Source organism: Nicotiana tomentosiformis, chromosome 12 (assembly GCF_000390325.3).
Source record: "Nicotiana tomentosiformis chromosome 12, ASM39032v3, whole genome shotgun sequence".
NCBI lineage: Eukaryota > Viridiplantae > Streptophyta > Magnoliopsida > Solanales > Solanaceae > Nicotiana > Nicotiana tomentosiformis.
Window position 1 is genome coordinate 88663102 of NC_090823.1, and position 22121 is coordinate 88685222.

At 39.6% G+C, this 22121-nt stretch overlaps 4 protein-coding genes across 7 annotated transcripts; 1 reads left to right on the forward strand and 3 right to left on the reverse strand.

Moving 5' to 3' along the window:
• Positions 1–6399: 6399 nt before the first annotated feature.
• On the reverse strand, positions 6400–6747 carry LOC138902998 (uncharacterized). Its single transcript, XM_070190907.1, has one exon. The coding sequence runs from the start codon at positions 6745–6747 to the stop codon at positions 6400–6402; it is 348 nt and encodes a 115-aa protein (XP_070047008.1).
• Positions 6748–8008: 1261 nt separating this feature from the next.
• LOC138902999 (uncharacterized) lies at positions 8009–8551 on the reverse strand. Its single transcript, XM_070190909.1, has one exon. The coding sequence runs from the start codon at positions 8549–8551 to the stop codon at positions 8009–8011; it is 543 nt and encodes a 180-aa protein (XP_070047010.1).
• A 1052-nt stretch (positions 8552–9603) lies between these two features.
• On the forward strand, positions 9604–14038 carry LOC104121664 (cytochrome c oxidase subunit 6b-1-like). Its single transcript, XM_009633710.4, has 5 exons — positions 9604–9894; positions 11327–11644; positions 11739–11821; positions 11923–12004; positions 13692–14038. The coding sequence occupies exons 1-5, from the start codon at positions 9853–9855 to the stop codon at positions 13743–13745; spliced, it is 579 nt and encodes a 192-aa protein (XP_009632005.1). The 5' UTR covers positions 9604–9852; the 3' UTR covers positions 13746–14038.
• Positions 14039–14982: 944 nt separating this feature from the next.
• On the reverse strand, positions 14983–21037 carry LOC104121665 (O-fucosyltransferase 7). 4 transcript variants are annotated; one of them, XM_009633712.3, is made up of 12 exons: positions 20714–21037; positions 19725–19820; positions 19489–19588; positions 19302–19369; positions 19027–19115; positions 18669–18849; positions 18447–18575; positions 18220–18353; positions 17725–17938; positions 16586–16770; positions 16379–16474; positions 14983–15514 (listed from the first exon to the last, which is right to left on the reverse strand). In XM_009633712.3, the coding sequence occupies exons 1-12, from the start codon at positions 20861–20863 to the stop codon at positions 15361–15363; spliced, it is 1596 nt and encodes a 531-aa protein (XP_009632007.1). In that variant the 5' UTR covers positions 20864–21037; the 3' UTR covers positions 14983–15360. The 4 variants fall into 4 exon arrangements, with proteins under 4 accessions (XP_009632007.1, XP_009632006.1, XP_009632009.1 ...); XM_009633711.3 differs by having other exon boundaries at positions 19725–19823; XM_009633714.4 differs by having other exon boundaries at positions 19302–19385; positions 19725–19823; positions 20714–20742.
• Between the last annotated feature and the right edge of the window lie 1084 nt (positions 21038–22121).

The following is a 22121-nucleotide window of genomic DNA, read 5'->3' on the forward strand; positions in this document are numbered from 1 at the left end:
AAACAATATGGACATTCATATTATGCGTCGCTTAAGCCATTTTCTATCAGTATTAAATATGGATTGGATCGAATATTTTATTTATTTTTAACCGACTCATATATGACTTGATCCGTCCATTTAAATATAGAGAGATCGGAAACACAAATAAACTTGCAAGGTGCTACCTATGGCATGAATATGAGGAGCTTTCCATGCATTTTTGAAGTACTAGTTAACAGTTGTTTTTAAAATCTATTTTAAGAACTTTTCTAAAAATGTTCTGCCATTTTCTAGGGGAAGTATACAAATTCATTCTTAGGGCTGCTATTTAGAGATTAATCAATACTTATCTTAGCCTAAAATTTCAAATTAAATCTTAATTTCAGGATTGTTTGACCCAAAATTTAGATCTAGGTTTAAATAATTTGATTTTCTAATAGAATAGAGTTAATCTTATCCAATATTAATATCCAAAAGATTGTTTAACTGATTTTGTAGCAAGATGTCATGAGTATTATTCGGATAGCAATTAATAGCAACAATAAATCAATATTCAATGGCCCAAGAACAAAGAGAATAACATCATATAGTAGTAAATTATAATAAATGACATTTATGTAAATAAATACAAGTGAGTCACCCAAAAAAGGGTAAGATTCTTTGATATTCCCTATGACAAAGATGGGTGATGACAAGCCTTAGAATATTCAGATCCTCCTTGGATCATGGGAGAAAAGGTTGACATAGGTCTAAAGAAATGTGTATTTTGTATGTTAACAAAATAAGAATCTTCAGAGAATGTCAATGTATTATTTTTTTACAACTCAGTGTCCAATTCCCTCTATAATTCTATTTATAAGGGGACATGAGTAGCAAAAACCCTAATAGTACAAATGAAAAAAATATTCTCGAGAACATTCTTTATTAGGTTTTATCTCTAGAACTAGCCATTACTGCCATTCTGCTAAGTCAACTCGACCTCGTCTTCGTCCTTTGTTGAAAACACATCGATAACGCGTGGTAGCCTTCAAAGTCTCTCTTTTAATGTTGACTTATCCCACATATAATTATGATAATTTTTAGCCCATATAGTTAGTCCCTCCGCTTGTTGAGGTCGTCCTCGTGGGCGAGTTCAATAAGCAGATAATAACATTCATGGTCGTCTTCGTGGGCGAGTTCCATGAATAGATAACAACGGTCGTGATCGTTGTGACAAAAAGGCGACATGGCTCTTTCTAAACCGCATATTTCGAACCCCTAAATTTCCCGAGTGATTTGTTGGAACAATTTGTTCCAAGAAAAGAAGTAACATCATGATTCCATGCGTCATGATGATGCCGATTCCCAGTGCATTGCGTTGATTCGCGCATGACCCTTGATTGGCTCTGCCGTTTCGATTCTAGTGCCAATTATGATGAACTATTTCGGATTCGGTCCTAAATCTCTATAAATAGGGATTGTTTCTTCATTATTCAAACTTTAATTCCTTTCACACCATTCTTGCTCTTCATAAACTCCGTTCCTTTTCTTGAGTCTTCTTTGCCTTTTGAGCCTTAACTTTCTTTCATACTCTCATCTTCTTGTAAACTTCATAACCATGTCTAATCTTCCTTATAATTTTGAAGAAGAGAGCCATGCCATTCCTTTGGCTGTTGTGTTCCCTGCTCACGAGGAGGACGCTATCACCGTCGCAGAAGCTGAAGCTCTTCCTTCAGTGGAGGATATCATCCCCCGCAACCCTGAGGCTAGGTCTGATTTTCAATGGTCGCCGAACATGATGACCAAAAAATTTCAATCGTTGATGACGTCTACGCACTTGGCTGAATTCAAAACCAAGTTTGGCCTTCCCAGTCATGTAGAATTGATCCCTACTGGTGAGGATGAAGTGCACGTTCACCGTCCTGGGTATTGTGCTCTCTATGCCTACCCATTTACCATTGGCTACTCGTTCCCCCATCCCCCGCTGGTGGAGGAGTTTTGCTGCCATTATGACATTTGCCCCCCCCCCCCAAAGCTCGCCCCTTACATTTATAAGGTCATCAAGATGCTATCAAAACCTTTTTAGCTTGCTAGGGTCGAGGTCACAGTGATGCACTTGGTGCATCTCTGCGCACCTAGCTTCTACATAGGGACGATGTTGAACCTTCGACATCGTGGGGGCAAATTCTTGGTGGTAAAGATGGACGATAAGAGTAGTCTCCAATTCTGGCTCGACTACTTCTATGTCAAGGCTGAGATCGTTGTGGCTAATATAGAAGGTTTCCCCAAGGCCTGGAACCATAAACGTAAGTGTTTGATTTTTTTTGTTTTTACCTTTTGAAGCACTTTGTTCTTCTCTAATTGGTCGAATAATTCTTCTCTACCTACATCCACTAGTCGTCCTCCTCCTCTGGCAATACGTATCACTGACTGGGTCAAGCAGGTTCTCCCCAACACCGTGGGGATTCGTGACTGCCTGAGCTTCTTTCAGAAGTTCAGATCGGCCCTCCCTTTGACAGGTAATTTTTCTCTTTTGGACGTGATTGTATTTTGTATTGGCTTGTGTCATTATAGACCCCTATGCTTCTTCGTTTTTAGGTTCATCTAGGGGGACTTCAAGAAGGAATAGCGTGCGTGTACCCACATTTAGGAGGAGAAGAGCCGTCACACATTCCGCCTCCGCCCCCGTCTCGTCTACTGTGCTTTTTGCCTCCGCCCAAGTCTCAGCTGCTGCGCCCGCTCCTAAAATATTTTCACTCATCGATGAAGATGATGAAGTCTCTCCCTATGATGGGGACCTAAGGCCCCATAAGATGAAGGTTGTGGACTTCAGGGAGGGAGGGAGTTCCCTTGGCCGTCAATTCAGTAGAAGGTGTATTGACGCTTCGGGAGACGGCGATAACACACATTGGAGATGATGTTGGGGAGACATCCGGGGGCCCACAACTGGAAGAGGCTAACGAGGGCATGCCTTTCCATCCTGAAGGGGAGATGGTTATGGAGAGGATTCTTAGTGATGACTTCATATCTGCGAGGCAAGAGAAGGCTTCATCTTCCAGGCCGGCAACATATTCTTCTCCGGTCGATGAGGACAGAGGAAAGGACGTCATCATTGAGGGCGATAAGTCAGGCTCCGACATGGACCTAGACGATCTTACGATGATTGGTGAGGGAGTCATTCAGACCGAGGTGAGGATAGAGGGAGGCTCAGGGACCATCACGATCCCAATGGATCGTGATTTGCTGAGAAATAATAAGGAGGTGGTCCCAACTCTCGGTCCTCTTTGTTCCGACACTGAGTGTGTGACCCTCAAGGAGATAAATGACAGTACCCCGTCAAAGAACATTGCCAATCTGGCTCTCAGGGTAAGTATGGTTGTTGTTCATTCTTTTCTCTTTGTCTTAACTCATTTCTAAGTTTTAACCTTTACCTTTTCTTTGATTTGCTAACGGTTATTCTGGAAATTAAGAGTGCTCGGTGGGAGAAGAGACGTAAAGAAATTTAAGTGAAGTTGAAGGATAAGTACAAAGAGCACCGTGGAAAGTACCGGGACCTTCAGAGGCGGCTTCGTGAGGAGGGCGATGAGCCGACCTAGAGATAAGAGCTGAAAAAAAAGGACGAGGAGCTGATGGCGGCCGTGGAGAGTTTCAGCACTCTTGAAGGAGCATTAAAGAGAAAAGAAGAAGAGCTTGAGCTAAGTAAGGGCGTGGAGGCCTAATGCAGCGACCTTCAGACTCAATTGGTTCAACTGCAAACCTAGTTGGACGGATGCAAGCTCGAAATCGACACTCCAAGGGGGGAGGTTGCAGAGAAACAACAGATGCTCGAGGAGACGGATTCCTCTCGATTGGAGGCTCGAAGGGAGTCAACGGTTTGGAGTTGGCGAACAGGGCTCTCCGTAATGAGCGGGGCAACATTCTATCTATGGCTAAAGCTAAGGAGGCTAGGCTGGAGGAGAGAGTTGGGGAATTAGGTAAGGAGAACTCTAAGTTGTATGACCGAATTATTGCTCTTGGGGCCAAAAATGACCAATTGCTTGCGCAGCCCTCTACGTCTACTGCCTCTGAGTATCCTATATTCCTCGAGATCAGTATGATGAGTGGATCCTTGTTGAAGCCTATATGGACGTGATTCGTGATTTGAATAAGACGGGCTTTGTCTACGAGACGGCTATCGAGGAGGCTCGGGTCACAGCTCGTGAGGCCCGACTTGCTTGTGACTACGACCTCGCAATGCCTCAGGCTGACTATGAGGGAGGTGATGAGGGAGATGTGGACCAGCTAATGGATAGTGCATTGCGTGACTCCGCTTACGGTCGATATGAGAAAGGAGAGGACGATGGAGACCGAGGCAGCGACGACCATTGATATTTTTGTGTTTTTTGCTCATCTCTTGTATTTTTGGCTAGCGTCTTCGAATGCCTTTGTATAAACTCTCTTTATGAATATAAAGGTACTTTTGGTTTCATATATGCCTTCTGTCTTTGTGCGTTCTTGTTTCTGTACTTGTGTTTTGCTTCTGTATTTTCTTCATTGTTATTTTCTATGTTACGATAGCCATGGCGTTGAGTGGCTGTGGGTGTATTGGCCTTTTTTCGAGTTAGTTGAATATATTTTTAATCACGTCAGAGGGCCGATAGGTATTTGTTTGAGATTGGTCGAATCATACCTTTAAATAAGTCGCGATCGAGGGCCGATAGGTGTTGTTCGAGCTGGTCGAACTTAGACTTTTATTAGGACGTGGCTGAGGGCCAATAGGTTGTTCGAGCTTGGTCGAACTTAATCTTTCATAAGTCACGACCGAGGACCGATAGGTGTTGTTCGAGCTTGGTCGAACTTAACCTTTCATTAAGTCGTGGCCGAGGACCGATAGGTATTGTTCAAGCTTGGTCGAACTTAACCTTTCATTAAGTCGTGGCCGAGGGCCGATAGGTGTTGTTCGAGCTTGGTTGAACTTAACCTTTCATTAAGTTATGGTCGAGGGCCGATAGGTGTTGTTCGAACTTGGTCGAACTTAACCATTCAAGATAGTAGTTTCGGTAAACGTACATTTCTATTATTTTGATATTGTTGCTCTGATTACATTATTTTGCCCTTAGGCAATTTTTGGGGAAAGTTACAAGTTTTGGGTGTTGGTGGCGTTCCAGTCCCAGTGAAGGAAAAAAGAGTACGACTTATAGGGCATTTCTTGTTTTTTTGAAGTTGATGTACTTGAGGTGGCTAATATTCCGATTGTTTGGCAAGGGTTTCCCTTCCATGGTTTCCAGTTGGAACGGACCCTTGTCTGCTTTGCCTATAATTTTATGTGATCCGTCCCAGTTGGTTCCAAATTTCCTTCTCGTGGATCCCTGCTTGCTTGGGTTTTGGCTTTGAGTACGTAGTCTCCGATCTTGAGCAATCAGACCTTTGTCTTTTTGTTGTAGTAACGCTCTGCTTGTTGTTTCTGGGCGGCCATCCTTATGTATGCCATATCTCTTCGCCCATCGACCTCGTTGTGATCTTGCCTCCTACTTTCGTCATTACTGGTGCCACTTTCATGGGAGTAACTCATGCTGGGTTCTTCGACCTCGACCGATATAACTGCTTATGTTCCATAGACTAGAGAATAGGGTGTCTCTCCTGTGCTCGTCTTCGGGGTAGTTCTGTGCGCTCATAATACCTCTGGGAGTACTTCCGACCATAGTCCCTTAACCTCTTCAAGTTTCTTTTTCATGATGCTCAGTATAGACTTATTCGAGGATTTCACTTGTCCGTTATCGGCTGGATGGTAAGGAGTTGAAAGTATCCTTTTAATATGCCATTTTTTGAAGAACTCGATGGTTTTTCTTTCCGAAAACTGGGGCCCGTTGTCACAACTTATCTCTTTGGGTAGGCTGAATTGGCAAATGATATTTTTCCATATGAAGGTGATTACCTCTTGCTCACGCACTTGGGCAAATGCTCCACTCACTTGGAGAAATAGTCAGTTAAAACTAAAAGGAATTTTACGTTGCCTTGTCCTGGTAGAAGTGGTCCCATGATGTCCATTCCACATTTAATGAAAGGCCACAGAGAAGTGACGGGGTGGAGGCGCTCGCCTACTTGGTGAATTATCGGGGCGTATTTTTTAGACACTGCTCGCATTTCTTCACAAATCCTAGAGCATCTTTTTCATGGTGGGCCAATAATACCCGGCCCGTATGAGGCACCTGACGAGTGCTCGGTCACCGGAGTGACTGCCACAATGACCTTCTTGGATTTCCTCAAGGATGCGTTGGGTTTGGTTCGGGCCTAAGAATTTTACCAATGGATCGCCATACGTTCTTTTGTATAAGTCGTTGTGAAGTAGGCTATACCTGGCAGCTTGCATTTTTAGCTTTTTGGCTTCCTTTTTATCATTTGGGAGGGTGTCGTCCTGTAAATAGTTTATAATACAATTGCGCCAGTCCCAAGTTAGATTTACAAATTTTCCTTGATATGGTCCAATGCCGAGTTGAGGAGGTGAACTACACTCTTATCCCCGAGGGTTACACTTTTGGTGGCAGCAGCCAACTTGGCGAGACCATCTACTTCGACATTTTGATTTTGTGGAATTTGGTCGAGCTGCCACTCATCGAAACTAAGTAATAATCTGCAGATCTCGGTCTGATATTTCTGCAACCTCTGCTCTTTGATTTGGAAAGTCTCAGTGACCTGGTTTATTACGAGCTGAGAATCACAACGAAGCTTTAATCGCTTTGCTCCATACTTGAGTGCTAGTCTTAATCCTGCAATTATGGCCTCATACTCAGCCTCGTTGTTAGTCATGTCCGGGCATCTTATGGATTTGCAAATTATCTCACCGGTGGGAACCTCGAGTACGAGTCCCAGCCCAGACCCGCATGCTTGGATGCGCCATTGGTGTGCAGTACCCAAAGGTCCTGTGTCTGAAGAGAAGCTTAAGTGGCTTCCTTTTCAGCCTCGGACATTACTTTTGCGCTAAAGTCTACAACGAAGTCAATGAGTACTTGTAACTTTATTGTTGTGCGAGGCTGATAAGTGATGCCGTGCTCACTTAACTCGACTACCCATTTAGCCAACTTCTCTGATAGCTCGGGTTTGTGTAATATGCTTTTTAAAGGAAATGTGGTGACGACTGAGATATGGTGGCATTGAAAATAGGGTCTAAGCTTTCGTGAAGTTATGGTCAGGGCCAAGGCTAGTTTCTCAAGGTGAGGGTACCTCGTCTCGATGTCGATAAGTGTTTTATTGATATAATAAATTGGAGATTGCATATCTTTGTTTTCTCAAACAAGACTACACTTACTGCTACTTTCGAGACGACGCGGTAAACGAGGAGGCACTCCCCGGGCTCGGGTTTCGATATGTGGGAATGAATCTTTTGGGCATGCTTTGTTTAGGTCTGTGAAGTCCACATACATCCTCCATTTCCCTTTTTTTTTACCATCACCACATTGGTTATCCATTTGGGGTACTCTGCCTCCCTGATGGAGCCGTTTGCCAATAACTTCTCTACTTCTTCGCGGATGACCTCATTGATGGCGTGGTTAAACTTTCGTCTGACCTGCCTTACCGGGGGGTAGAAGGGGTCAATATTCATCTTGTGTGTTTCGATTTCTTTAAGGATACCTGGCATGTCTGCATGACTAAAGGCAAAAAGGTCTGCGTTAGTTATTAAGAATTGACTAAATTTACCTGGTTCTCGGAGTTTACAGCCAATGTAGGCCTTTCTACTGGGGTTGCTATGATCTAGTTTAACAGGGTCGAGGTCTTCTATGGTTGATTCAGCGGCTTCGACTGTCTCGGGATCCGTAATAACTTCCTCGGCTTCGCCTTATGGCGTCCTTGATCCTACTGATTGTTATGCTTCTTTTTCCTTTTCTTTCTTTTGTTGAGCTGTCGTGTTGTCTATGGCAATTCGGTAGCATTCCCGGGATGTACGTTGTTCCCCTCGTATGCTGAATATTCCCCAAGGTGTTAGGAATTTGATCACTTGGTATAGACTTGAGGGGACGACTCTCATGGGGTGTATCCATGGTCGTCCCACGATAGCATTGTATGCGGTGTCCTAGTCCATGATATGGAATGTCGTCTCTAGAGTTACTCCGCCGGCGACGGGGAGTGTGATTTCTCCCGAAGCCCGTTCAACTGCATTGTTAAAACCGGTTAGTGTAATGCAACTTGACATTATCTTATCCTCGAGTCTCATCTGTGCGAGGACTCGGGGATAGATGATGCACACTCCATTTCCGTCATCTACCATAATTCTCTTAACATCGGTATCTAAAATTCGTAAAGTAATGACAAGTGCATCATTATGAGGAAAAGTTAAACCGTTAGCATCTGACTCATCGAAGGTGATACTTTCTTCGAGTCCGTCATACCGTTCATGGGTGATCGATCTTTTGAGCTTATAGGTGGTGGTGAATATGATGTCGTTGATAGAGGCGTCGTCACTACCACCAATAATCATATTGATGGTACGAGCTGGTGAAGGGGGCTTTGACGGGCCTGGACGTTCTCGACCCATTGCCAAGGTGTTCTTGCCTTTGTCACTGAGCAGTTCTTTGAGGTGCCCGTGCTGCAGCAAGTTTGCCACCTCTAGCCTCATGGTGATGCAATCTTCTGTTTGTGTCCACTTTCTTGGTGGAACTCGCAGAGGGCGTCAGAGTTCCTTGCGTTTGGGTCCGACCACATCTTGGGTGGCCATTTGACTTTTGACCTAAAATTTAGGTCTAGGTTTAAACAATCAGATTTTCTAATAGAATAGAGTTAATCTTAGCCAATATTAATATCCAAAAGATTGTTTAACTGATTTTGTAGCAATATGTCACGAATATTATTCGGATAGCAATTAATAGCAACAATAAATCAATATCCAATGGCCCAAGAACAAAGAGAATAGCATTAAATAGTAGTAAATGATAATAAATGGCATTTATATAAATAAATGCAAGCGAGTCACCCGTAAAAGGGTAAGATTCTTTGATATTCCCTCTGACAATGATGGGTGATTACAAGCCAAAGAATATCCAGATCCTCCTTGGATCGTGGGAGAAAATATTGACACATATCTAAAGAAAAGATGTATTTTGTATGTTAATGATAAAACAAGAATCTTCAAAGAATGTCAATGTATTATTTTTTACAACTGAGTGTCCAATTCCCTCTACAATTCTCTCTTTCTATTTATAAGGGCACATGGGCCACAAAAACCCTAATAGTACAGATGGGAGGAATATTCCCGAGAATATTTTCTATAAGGTCTTATCTCTAAAACTAGCAGTTATTGCCCTGCTAAAGGAAGTGCTCGTCCTAGTCCTTCTGCTAAGTCAACTCGACTTCGTGTTCGTCCTTTGTTGAAAACACATCAATGATGCGTGGCAGCCTTCGAAGGCTCTCTCTTAATGTTTGCTTGGCCCATATATAATTATAATAATATTTAGTCCATATAAAAATAATTTAGAATATTTTATATCCTGAAAAAACTAAAATTTAGAATACATTAGATAATTCCTAAATAGTGACTCTTTAGAGCGACTACTTAGTGTCATTCTTACCATTTTCCATACTAAAAGCGGCTAATTGGACACTTTACCCTGACCAAGCTATTCTTACCATTTTCTACACTAAAAGCGGCTAATGGGACACTTTACCCTGACCAAGCTATTCTTACCATTTTCTACACTAAAAGCGGCTAATTGGACACTTTAGCCTGACCAAGCTAAAGAAGCCCAGTAAAGATGGCGAGGCAGTTAAGCCCACGGGCCGCAGCTCGATATCTGCAACGTGTCTAACGGCTGATAGCCTCCCCGTTTCTTGCCTTCTCTTCAAGTAGAATAGATTCTTTACTCACCGTACTCGAGCTTTCTACCCAAAAACCTTAGCCCATCAGCTAATTTTCCTTCGCCAATGGCAGAAGTCGACAGCTCAAATTCCCCATCTTTATCTGAGGTACTTCTCTTTTCATTATCTCTTATCGAATTTCTCAGCAGATCTCAACTAATTCTGGATTGATGTTTAGTTGATTGATTTTCTTAATTTCTTAACCGACGAATTTGATTTTATTGAATGATGTATAGATTCAGAAATATGCAAATTTAAATGAGGATCTTTTATAATAAGAAATTAGTAGCACTGGAAGAAGGATCGGAAAGTCTCAGGCAAGTGTAATTGGCATGTATAGCTGAGAGCCTGATTTCTAATTCAGTTAAAGTTTAATTTATTTTTCTGATATTTTAAATTTAATTGTGGGTGTCTGTTCAACTACTTCAAAATATTCGCGATTTTGAGAGGAAACTAGAGCTAATAATCAGCTGACGGTCATTTGATAAAAGTTAGTTTTTGGCTCCTTGTTTGGCTGTTTTCCTATCTATCTATAGGATTTTGGTTTACACGAGGAAGTGACAAAAAGTTAGAGATTGGCAACAGGGCGAGGCAGGTCAAATCGTAATCATGAGAGATGGTTAATTTTTTTTTTCAATAATCAAAAGCGTCACAGTGTAGGGCGGATTAAATGAAATCTTAGAGAATAATAACACGTTAAACTCACTAGGTGAAAAAAAGAAAAGAAAAGAACTCTTAAGCGAGGCAGAAAGGGTTTATTCCGGGCAAGGCGGGGCAGGTCAAAATAGAGAAAAATGCACGGGTCGGGAGGCTTAAAACTTTGTGGGTTAAGAAGGCTTCACCCTTTCACACTGCCCTGTTTGTCGTCCCCATCTAAAGTAAGTGGAATTTGCTATTTGCCTGATTAGGAATCTTTTAATAGTTACTTGGAGTTGGTTTTCTGGCGTGTCCGGTTTGCCAATTCACGAGCTTGTACGCTCTTCAGGTCTTCCTTTATTTGGATATTAATGATGAATGTGGGCACTCCCATGGAAATTGTTTTTATTGACTATAATTATGTGGGATTCTAGGGTAAGGTCTGCGTACATACTACCCTCCCCAGACCCCACTAGTAGAATTTTACTGGGTTGTTGTTGTTGTACTTATGTGGGATTCCAAATACCTCTATTATTGGAATTCCAAATACCTCTATTATTGGATGCATCTAAAACCATTTGCTTTGTTGTTCCGCTGAGATTTCTTTCCCCAGATAGAGGCTTTTTCTGCAAATGACAAACTTTTTTCCAAATCCTGACGTCTCCTTTGCCTGTTTACGAGTTTGTAAGCTCTTCAGGTCTTCTGTTATTTTGATACTATAGATGCATGTGGGGCACTCCCAGAGAACTTGTTTTTATTGACAATACTTCTGTTGGATTCCCCATAGCTCAACTACATGAAACATCTTAAAACCATTTGCTTCGTTGTCCCACTGAGATTTCCTCCCTCTGATAGAAGCTTTTCCAGCAAATGACAAACTTTTTTCCAAATCCTGGATGTGCAGCAATATTTGCTGAAAGAGATAGAAGAGAAATCTACCACAGTGGCAAAGCCAGTGGAAGAAACTGAGGTTAAGGCCTCTTCTACTGCTCCATCTGAGGAAGATACTTCCAAAACTGAGGAAACCCCAGTGGTTGAGAGCAGTGAAGTTGTCCCTGCTGCACCTGAAGAAAGCAGTGGAGCCTCTGATTCAGCAGCACCTGAAATTAATGAAGCCTCTCCTCCTGTAGAGGCTGCCAGTGAAGAAAGCACCGAAAGTACTGAAGACGAGACTTCTGGGAATGGGGATCAAGAATCAGCGGATGAGACCCCTGAGATCAAGGTTAGATTGACTGGACAATCAGTTTTGACTTCTGTGTATTGGCTATATCTTATCTATTGATTGTGTTGTGGTTCTTGTCGTGATTGTCAACTAGCTCGAGACGGCGCCTGCTGACTTCCGTTTCCCTACTACGAATCAGACAAGGCACTGCTTCACAAGATATGTTGAATATCATCGGTCAGTAAACATGCTATGCTGGTCATTGCTCTTTTGTGTTTGCATCTATTTTTGTGATAAATCCATGTAGCCTAAATGTATTTGGTTGGTTTGCCTTTCAGATGCATAGCTGCAAAGGGTGAAGGTGCTCCTGAATGTGACAAGTTTGCCAAGTATTACCGATCCCTTTGCCCTGGTGAATGGGTATGTTTATTTTGTATTTTTCAATTGCAAGATGAGATTAGTATGTATGTGTGTGTATACATACACATATTAATAAGTATATACATAAAGTGCTTGTATGTATGTAATGCCTATGCTCTTGGTTGTACGCTTGCCGTAATCCCACACTCATCTAAACGTCGGGCAAATATGAGGTAAAGTAGAAGTACAATATTTCCCTTGGATTTGGTTGGATGGAAGCAGTCAGGTCCTAAAGTGGAGGGATTGCCTTGATCTGTAAATTTGAATTGTTAACAATAGAAATCACTAAAGCATGAAATGTTAATGTATTGATTGGATTATAAGAGCCTTCTGAATGCAAACTTTACTTTATTAGCATTTGTGAAGACTGCAGTAATGATTCTCGGTGCTTTTTTCAACAATTGAGCAATCCTAAAATACAACACCAAATCCCTCTATACAACTAAATTGAAGAAACAGATTAGGGACACTATTCAGATTATGAGAAGTATGAAGGTGAACTTTGCAGTGGTAAAGAGGCCAAGAGGGTATCGAGGAGCTTTGACTATGATGCTCACAAATCAGAGACCATAAAATCCTTAAATCGGGAAAGCGGAGGTGTCTGGGGCTTGACTTGAGATAAAGTGACTGCAAACTCAAAAGGGTAGGGAGTGACTGCCTTTAACACCTTCCTCAGCAGAGAGGATCCAGAGGGGAGTGAGCATCTTCCATCTGTGATGGGAGAAGGTCAGAGCTGTCGAAAAATCTGGAGATGTGATCCAAAATGACGCCTCAGGAGTTATTGAAATTAGCATACAATGGGGCCCATATCCATTGACTTTGTGTTCAAATCCTAGCACTGTAATTCATCCAAAGGGATGGGTGAGATGTGGGCTTGTGGATTGCCAGCAATCAGGTAATATGGTTCACTGGAACCAGTAGACATTCCTCTGCCTGTAGAGAATTTTACAACTCGCTTCATCTTTTGATAAATTATGCAACTTTCATCGTAAGGGTGAGATAACTGACTTCATTTTTCATTTTTCAATTGTCTTGATCGTGTTTAAGTGGAAAGTGGAGATGGAGATGGGAGTTGAATGTTAGCGGTGGTCTCATGGTGTGGAGTTTAGTTGGTCTAAGAAATTTAGTAATTTGGTGTTCAAATTGATTGTAATTTGCTATGGGTTGAGGATAGATTGGTGATCCAATTCATGGTAGAGTTATAGCAGGTCAGATCTGAAGATCTTTGAGCCATACTTGGGGCTGTGATTGTGTTAGATCTGGCTCTGTGCGGTCTCCTCTGGTAAAAGGTGATTCAAATTAGAATCCTGCTGACATAATTTCTGAGTCTAAACAAGTCAATGCTACAGAATTACGAATATGTATGAATCTCTGTATGAACAAGTGGTTAAGTATACTTAAAAGGGGTGGTAATGAATGAACCAATGTGCCTATTCTTTAGAAATAACAGACGGGTGAAAGCAGCCTTTTATCTATTATTTTGAGGGAGCAAAGGAATTGTTGGCAAGTTTGATGCATTCTGGTCACTGTGTGATATTTGACTTTCACAAGTCTCATAGGTCGACTGAGGCTTAGACTTGAGGTGGATAATGCGTTTCTCGAAATTCATGATAATCCTCTCATGTTGTCAGATCTTTTTGGTGTTTCCTTTTGACAATGACATGTTTTGCTTTAATTGTGGCTGCAGATAGATAGATGGAATGAGCAGAGGGAGAATGGCACCTTTCCAGGACCACTGTAATCGGCATTTTTGGTTCCAACCCTGCTACATCTGAACTCTTAAATGAATAGGGAGGTCTCTTTGAACAAATTGTGATCAATAAAGTTTTGCCTTTCCAATGGAACTAGTTTAAGCATACAATGAGTTTGCTGCTACAAAGAGAATTGTTCATGATCCATCCTTCTTAACTTACAATGCACATTTCTCTATTCTAACTCTTGTACTTGTTGAATATCCAGTAGAATCTGTTACACTTAAATATTTTCGGTCAGAGGATTAACATATCCTGGAATAAAGCTTATTTTACCATTGCATATCTTCCTCGTTACACTAGCACTACCTACCTCATCCCAAACATTATGCTACTTGCCGCACATATGATATAATACAGTTTTGAGTCATAACGTGGTGATGCTGTTTTAACCCAACAAGAAGCTAAACTACTATTCCATCGCATATCAAATCACATCTGCAAATTTGTGTCTTCAAATCAGTCTTGATGTCATGAGCAATTTACAAAGTAGCTTGCAGAAAGGAACTTTACTGATCAACACTCGACAGCTCCGAACTCTTCTAGTACTTCACTGCACCTTTTTTTGTTCAAAGAAGCTTTATGATAGACTTAGAAACAAATATTTGCTACTTGTTGAAATCTATCAGGAGGAATGAATAAAATGAAGTGCATCAGCTCCAGGTCTATACAGACTATATCTGATTGTGAGGCACTTCACCCCTCCAGTGGTTGGGCCAAGCTTAGCAGCCTAACTAATTGCGAACAGAATGTTTAATCTCTAATGGATAAAAGAATAAAAAATACAACAGATAAGACGATAAAACACAACTTCTTACATCTTGTTATACCAGAAAAGGAAATCCAACCTGCCTAAACATAACCATGTATGGAAATAAAAGCAGTAATTTTTTCGATTAATAATGAATTCATCAAACTCGTTTTACGTTCTGAGGGACTGGTGCATAATTCAGACAACAGGATCTTGAGTTTAAATACTACAATCAATCATGTTTCGTATCCAGGTGACCTCTTATGGGGCTTGGCTTCAAATATGCATTGAAAATACAGGAAGTTGCACTCTTGCCACATTTTTGTTTTTTTCTTGTTTACAGTTTTGTTGCTTTGCTACAGAACTGAAAGAAAAAAAAAAACCACGTAATAAAGTCAGAAGCAGCAGCCATCTAGGTACCAGTAGTCAGGTAAAAGTGAATTTTGTGCATGCTGTACATAAATATACTATCTAGGTAAGATTCAATCGATATTATTCTTTTACTGAAAATGTCCAAGAATGGATTTTATTAAATAAGTGTCCAACAATGGGGGCAAAAAAAAATATAAAAATCAATGTACAAGTGCACCCTTGTGCTTCTCCTCAATGAGTCCCTCCCTCTACACAAAATATGACTGATAATTCATTTAATTTGATCAACTTCCCCCGCATGGAAAGTCTCATCTCAACATAAATCCTATACTCTTTTATCATCTATACTTGCAAGTCTCCACAAACAATCTAATTCTCGTCGTGTATATATACATCCTGCACACTAATCATCTGCATTGCTGATGCCTGGTCGAGCTTCAATACAAGTTCAGGCCATTCTCTAATGTTTGCGCTTCACTGGACTACACGATAGCATTAGAATTGTTCGTGTATGCTGACTCCTTTTGACACAAGCAATCTGGTAAAGTATTTACATAAAATGCCTCCTCTGAACGGAACCTATCCATTCCCTTCGTTCCTGAAATAGGTCCTTTTCTCTTCCTAGGCGATCCTTGCCTGAGCAAGGAAGAAGATTAGATAACAACTATAAGCAGATGAATTAGATAATGCAGTCCACAGTTTCAGTAACCAAAGGCAATATAATATCTTGGTCATCAAATTGGAGACCATGGTCCAAATCCCAATAGAAACAAAAAAGGCAAGCACGTAATTTTCTTCCCATCTACCCAAGTCATGGTAGGCAAAGCTACCCAGTAGCTTTGCTGGTGAGAGATAACAAATACTGTAATACCCTATACTTTAGACAGAGTCCCACATCGGCAAAACACAAGAGGGATGATGGGTATATAAGTTAACAAGCCTTAGACCCTAGTGACGCGTTTTAAACCCGTGAAGGCCTAGGCCCAGAGCAGACAATATCACTAGCGGGCTGAATTGTTACAAATACTTGGTGGAATAGTGGAGGTGCTGCAAGTTAACTCGAACACCACATTATATATGAATTAAAAAAAGAAGAGATGTTGGTCACTAAATGACTATAGGAGTCATGAACGTAGTCTTCACAACTAAGAGACCAAAAGATGGTTGAGTAAAGCAAGGATATTTTGAACTAATAAGAGCAAAACAAAGCTTGACATAGCATCACTTTAAGGCTTTAAAATAAATGTGAAAATGGAATGCTAATTTCAGGCCAAGGACATGGAACACTCTAAGCAAATCCTATTGCACTCCTTTGCTCAAATACACCACAATACATGACCAGCCTCGAGAAACATAGGACAAGAATAATAGCAAGCAGGTAACTCTTACAATTGTTACTAAGAAATCTTATGACTAAAATTTCCACGACTAAAAGAGAATTCATGTCACCAGCAATTTGATTAAGTATCACTTAGGATAACAAATTTTACTTTGAAATACCTTGTTCTGTGAACTTCAATAATGCGATCAGAAAGTTTTTTCCCCTCTATCATTGTACCTTGGTCAACTTTGTTGACAAGCCGGACGAGAGCTTTCCTGATGAATTAAACGAAAATATTAGCAGGTAGTTCGAATCCTGCTAGCAGACCAAGTACTAAGAGAAAGTTAAAAGGATATTGATACAGTGTATTCAGGAAAAAATCTTGCCTATCAGGAGATATTGTTTTCCTGTGCCCCAGAAACCGACGATGTCCCTCAACTGCTCTTGCCATATTCCCCGAGTACGAAGGGATGAATATGTCACTCTCAACTGACACAATATAATCAATTGCAGCTAATTGAGATGCATGCTTGCTGAATGGTTCAAGCTCCTCATAAGATGACAACTTTTCCTGCAAAAGACAAAGATTGTTCATTTAAGCAGGCAGTTAACGTTGATATGGAGGGGAAGATATTGGATTAGGAAATGAGATGGATTCTGTACAATATAATCATGGTGAGAAGAATCTCACTTTTCTTTTCATATCATTTCTTTAGTTAATGGAAATCTCCAAAGTTGACAGAGTTTGACACGATCATCAAGTCTCATATAAATCTATATGATTAAACAAATTTACTTTTCCACTCCTAAACGGAACAATCTACCAGTTCAATAGACGAACTTTTCCTTTTTATTGATAACCGAGAAATCCTCGAGGTCCAGTGGCACACAGTTCGAAACTCACTGGAGGCTTGGCTTCTCGCGCAACCTATCAATCTACACTACCAAGCTTAATCTTCCTCTTTTCGGTTAAAGCTGGCAACATTACTAGTCACATTGAAAGTTCTGCTGTCTGTCTCAACAATTACAACCTTATGATTTAGCTGTAAGGTAATACTTCTATCAGCCATATTTCACAGCAGCTATCAGTTAGCTCAGGAAAGATGTTCAACAGGATATGCTGAGGTAAGTAAACCTGCACACTTATTCTGCGTTCTCTCTTTGGATGCAAATAGAATCTCACACTTGGTTTCAAAAGCAGATATCAACAACCAGCAACAGAACCAGCTTTATTTTCAATAAACAACTACCAACGAAAACTTAAAGGGATATCATAGCGATGTATATTAGTGACAGAACGTTAAGCTGTGGTTTGATTTTACATATTTGACATAAAGAAAGTGTTCATAATAAAGCTAATTGATGGTATTTGGTGTTAGAGGTTAATCTCCTTTGCAGCTCAGAAAATATAAGTTTATGGGCGTCCACAGTCACAGTGATTCACTATTAAATTTTCAGAAATTATGATCCCAGAAATAAGGAAAACATCAAACAACTATTTGAGGTAGGTTTGTGAAGAACAAACCTTGTTCATTAGTAAGGGATAGCGAGACTGTAGATCAGACATATGGGAATCACCCCCATATATCTCTCCTGCAGCAATATAAATCGGGGTGTTCGATGTGAATCCAAGAGCAGAAAGGAACATCCCCACCTCCCTAGGAGTTAATGGACAATAGCCTTTGCCTCTTTGTTCTACAGGGTTAATGTCTTTCACTTTCCACCATGGGATGCTTTCCCTATAAATTGTAAAGACAATGAAATAAAAGCAACAACAACAACAACAAAATCAAACCCAGTGTAATCCCATAAAGTGTGGTCTGGGACGGGTAGAATGTATGCAGATCTTACCCCTACCTTGTGACAGTAAAGGAGTTGTTTCCGATAATGAGATAAAAGCAATTGTTATTATATTCAAACAGTCTTAAGTCATATGCGTTCTGTCTTTCTAGAAGCATTTCCTACTAGCATATGCTTCTAGATTTCAAACATCAGTTAGCTTCGTGTCATAATAACCTACCTGATTGCCCTTAGTTCTTCAGCTTCTTCTGGGGATAGATCATGTGTGCATCCACTAAAGGCAAGCATGTCTTTTTCATAGCGCAAATGTAAAGCAATGTATGGACCATAGGTTCGCATACGATCTACCAACAACTGCGAATAAAAGAGTGTATGACATGAAAGACTGTGACAATATAACAGTGGAGATATTACAGAAACAATAATAAGCATAAATAAAATGATCACCTTTCCCATTGCTTCAATTTGGGGAGAAAATTGGAGGGCTTGATAGCAAGCACGGCAGCGCAACTTCTGAATGTCAGGAGGCAGGTTATTATTTGCCAGCCTTGAGTCAGACTTGGCTGCTCGAATCACCTACAAAATTGTTTCGGATATATTAGCCATAATAAAGTATTTTCCTTTTTTTTTTGTGCTTTCCTTGTGTGAAAAAATGTGCAAGATATATACCTGGTATTCATCCCACATACTAGCTATCTCCTTCTCATAGTAATCTACACCAGACCAACTTCTGAAATGCTTAACTGCTCTAGCTGCAGATGCAAGTTCCTTTGGTAGCTTTTTGACAATCCGTACATCATTTGCCAATGAATTAATGAAATGGTCTTCATCAAACACATCAGAGAATTTGCTGCAATTCAAGAGCAGAAGAGTAAGTGTTTCCGCATACATGAGTTTGCAGCAGAGGCTGCTGATTAAACATAATAGGATGAAAACAATGCTACTATTCCTTTGCAATTTGACACTTAAATTGGAGCATGAAAATACTAAAAGAAAGGAAATGAACAATAAAAGTATCATTGCAGACCTAGAGTCCTTCCAAAGTGAGCGCTTATCGAGCTCCGGGATTACAAGAGTAGCATTTATGATACGAGCAACAGCAACCATGTCACATATCTACAAAACAACAATAACTGCTTTCAGTTCAAACAATGACATACCAAACTTATGCATAAATAGTTTGAACTTCACATTTATGGCTAAACTGTTACCGGCTCAATATAAAGGAAAAGTGTGCCAAAAAAAGATACATCTAACGATGCACACTGTGTGACAAGGAGAAGGGAGTAGAAAAATACTGACCCCGGCCCTCATCTGATTGAGTCCACCATTTGTATGAACAAGCAGGTAGCCTCGAGACTCTGGAGGAGCTGGAGATGAAATGCACTAATATGAAAGATAAGCAACAGAATAGTCCTCTTTATGTTTGCTACAAGGATGACTAAGCTATTTTGAAGTATTTGTTGATAGGAAACAAGAAATGACTTACACGTATATAATGAAGTTGGTGCAACACAACGAACATAGTCTCGATTTGGAGGCGGTCTCCATAACTTATCCAAGGTCCAATTCCAATTTGCACCATCCAACTGTCAAATCTAAAGGAGTGAAAACATGAAAGATATATAACTACTCTCAATTTACTAAGATGAAAAGAATTCTTTTTTATTAAAATTGAGATATTAAAAGTTAAAACTTTAGTATATTTTTGAAAGAACATACAACCTTGCTAGCAGTAACAGGAGCTTTTGAGAAATGGGGTGGAGCAAATTCCTGAATCCAGCTTCGCTCTCCACTCAATCTTTGGTATGAAAACTCATGCTGCTATAGATATTCAGGCACCCTAGATCAGTATTAAAATCATACTACTAATGAACAAGCCTAAACGACAACAATAACAACTGCTACGCATTAATCCTCTGTATCCATTTCACCTATGTTTAAGCCCAATAGACACGCCTACAACAACAACAACAAAAAACCCAGTATAATTCCACAAGTGGTGTCTTGGGAGGGTAATGTGTACGCAGACCTTACCCCTACCTTATGAAGATAGAGAAGTTGTTTCTTGTAAACCCTCGGCTCAAGGAACAATGAAACCAAAGCAACAAAAAATTGCAACAACAAGGTAACAAGGTAACGGAAGCGAATGACACAACATGTACTAATAGCGAACCAGGAATAAGAAAATACAACACGCCGACAAGCTAAAATTTAAAAAGCAAAGAAAAAACTCTGGAAATTATTTTCCAATATCATGAATCACCTAAAAACAGTAGCTTGATGAAAAATTTGAAATGGGATTTCAAAATACTTAAAAAATAAAATATTAATAAGACACAAACACGCATTGAAATAATAAAAATGCTCAAAACAAAGATCAAGAACAACAACAACATACCCAGTGTAGTCCCACAAGTGGTCTTGGGGTCTGGGGAGGGTAGAGCGTAGACATACCTTACCCATGCCTTTAAGAAGGCAGAAAGGTTATTTCCGGTATATCCTCGGCTCAGGAAGGAAAAGGGGAGGGGCAATAACAAGCAAACCAATATGACGACCGAAGCGAAAATACAAAACCAAAGCTAAGTTATGCAACAAAACAAAGATCAAGATAACAGAGGAAAAATAAATTGAAGAAATATTTATATAGTTTCACTACATCTTGAACAAAACAGAAACTGTAGAAAGAGAGAGAGGAATTGCAGTTGTAGTACCATAGGAAGTTTGTTGTGAGGGAACCTAGTAACATCAAAGGAAGGGACATGAACATGTACTGATAGCAGAGCCACAAAAGTTATTACAGCAATGGCACAACTTAACACCTTTCGAACAGAATTCCTCCACCTTTTCTTCTTTTGCTGCATATCCACCTTGTGCCCAATGCAATAAACCAATAAGACAATAACAATAAGAACCTTGTGCTCTCTCTCTCTCTCTCTAGTATATTTCTATGTATAGATGTGCGTATGAAAGAGAAGTTGGCTGCTGCTGATTTTGATTCTTTTTTCTTGGTTTCACTTCGGCTTTTGTATTCTCTGAGTTGGGCTTTAGCGTTATTTTTGTCTTTTTCTTTTATGGTGTATTTATAATGTCAAATTAGTAATGGCTAGCACTTTGCGGAGAGTAACTATTATTTTATTTGACACAAATTTCTTTTTATTTGTCTTAAAATGAATGATAAATTCTTATATTTAAAAATAACTTCGTCTTAAACTTTTTTTTAACTTTTAATACTAATATTTTATCATAACATAAATGTCCTGGTATGTTTTAGACCATAAATTTTAAAAAGAAATCTTAAAACAGTCAAACATCTTCACGTAAAATTGGATAGATTCAAGATGGAGTATATTATTTTATGTATGAGCTTTTCAAAAAACAATTAGCATAATTTTATTTCTGAAGAGTTTTTAAAAAATTTTACAGTTCAATTTATTATTTTATTCACAACTTAAATCTCGGAATATAATTTACCCTACTACATTAACTTTTTAAGTAATATTATCTTCTAGTAATATTTATATAATATTACTAATTAAATTAATATTTTAAATCCATATCTACAAAATAAATAAGAGAGAAAGGGAAAATAAAGAAGGTTGGAGGAAATTACGGAAAATCACTGAAAATGTGCTAATTCCATTACAATTGGAGTCAGGCAACTTCAAAAAGAAACGAAGAGACTAATAGATAAGCATTATCTCCTTCTAACCTAGTTTACCTCTAACTATAACTCCTACATTGTCTATCAATTCCAAGCTTCTATAAATTTTAAGATCCAAAATAATCCTATGAAGTTAGGATAAGAAAAAAAGTTAACTTGTTTGGGTATAAGTGTCCTAACTTAAGATATTCATAACCATATTAAGAAGAGATAATTGAAATGAATATCTTGTAATACTATTTTCTGTATACAAAAAACTGATATTTTTTTCAAAGTACTTACTTAGCACAAAAAGAAAATAATCATTCTTGTAACTCTTTTCTCATTATTTAACCAGGAAAAGAAGATTAGTTTATGGTAGGAAAATGGTTGCTATTTTCGAGAGGATATTTTTATTTAGTTCCTAATAGCCTAGCTATAAAAACCGTTGACTATCAAACATGTTTCTTTTAGATATG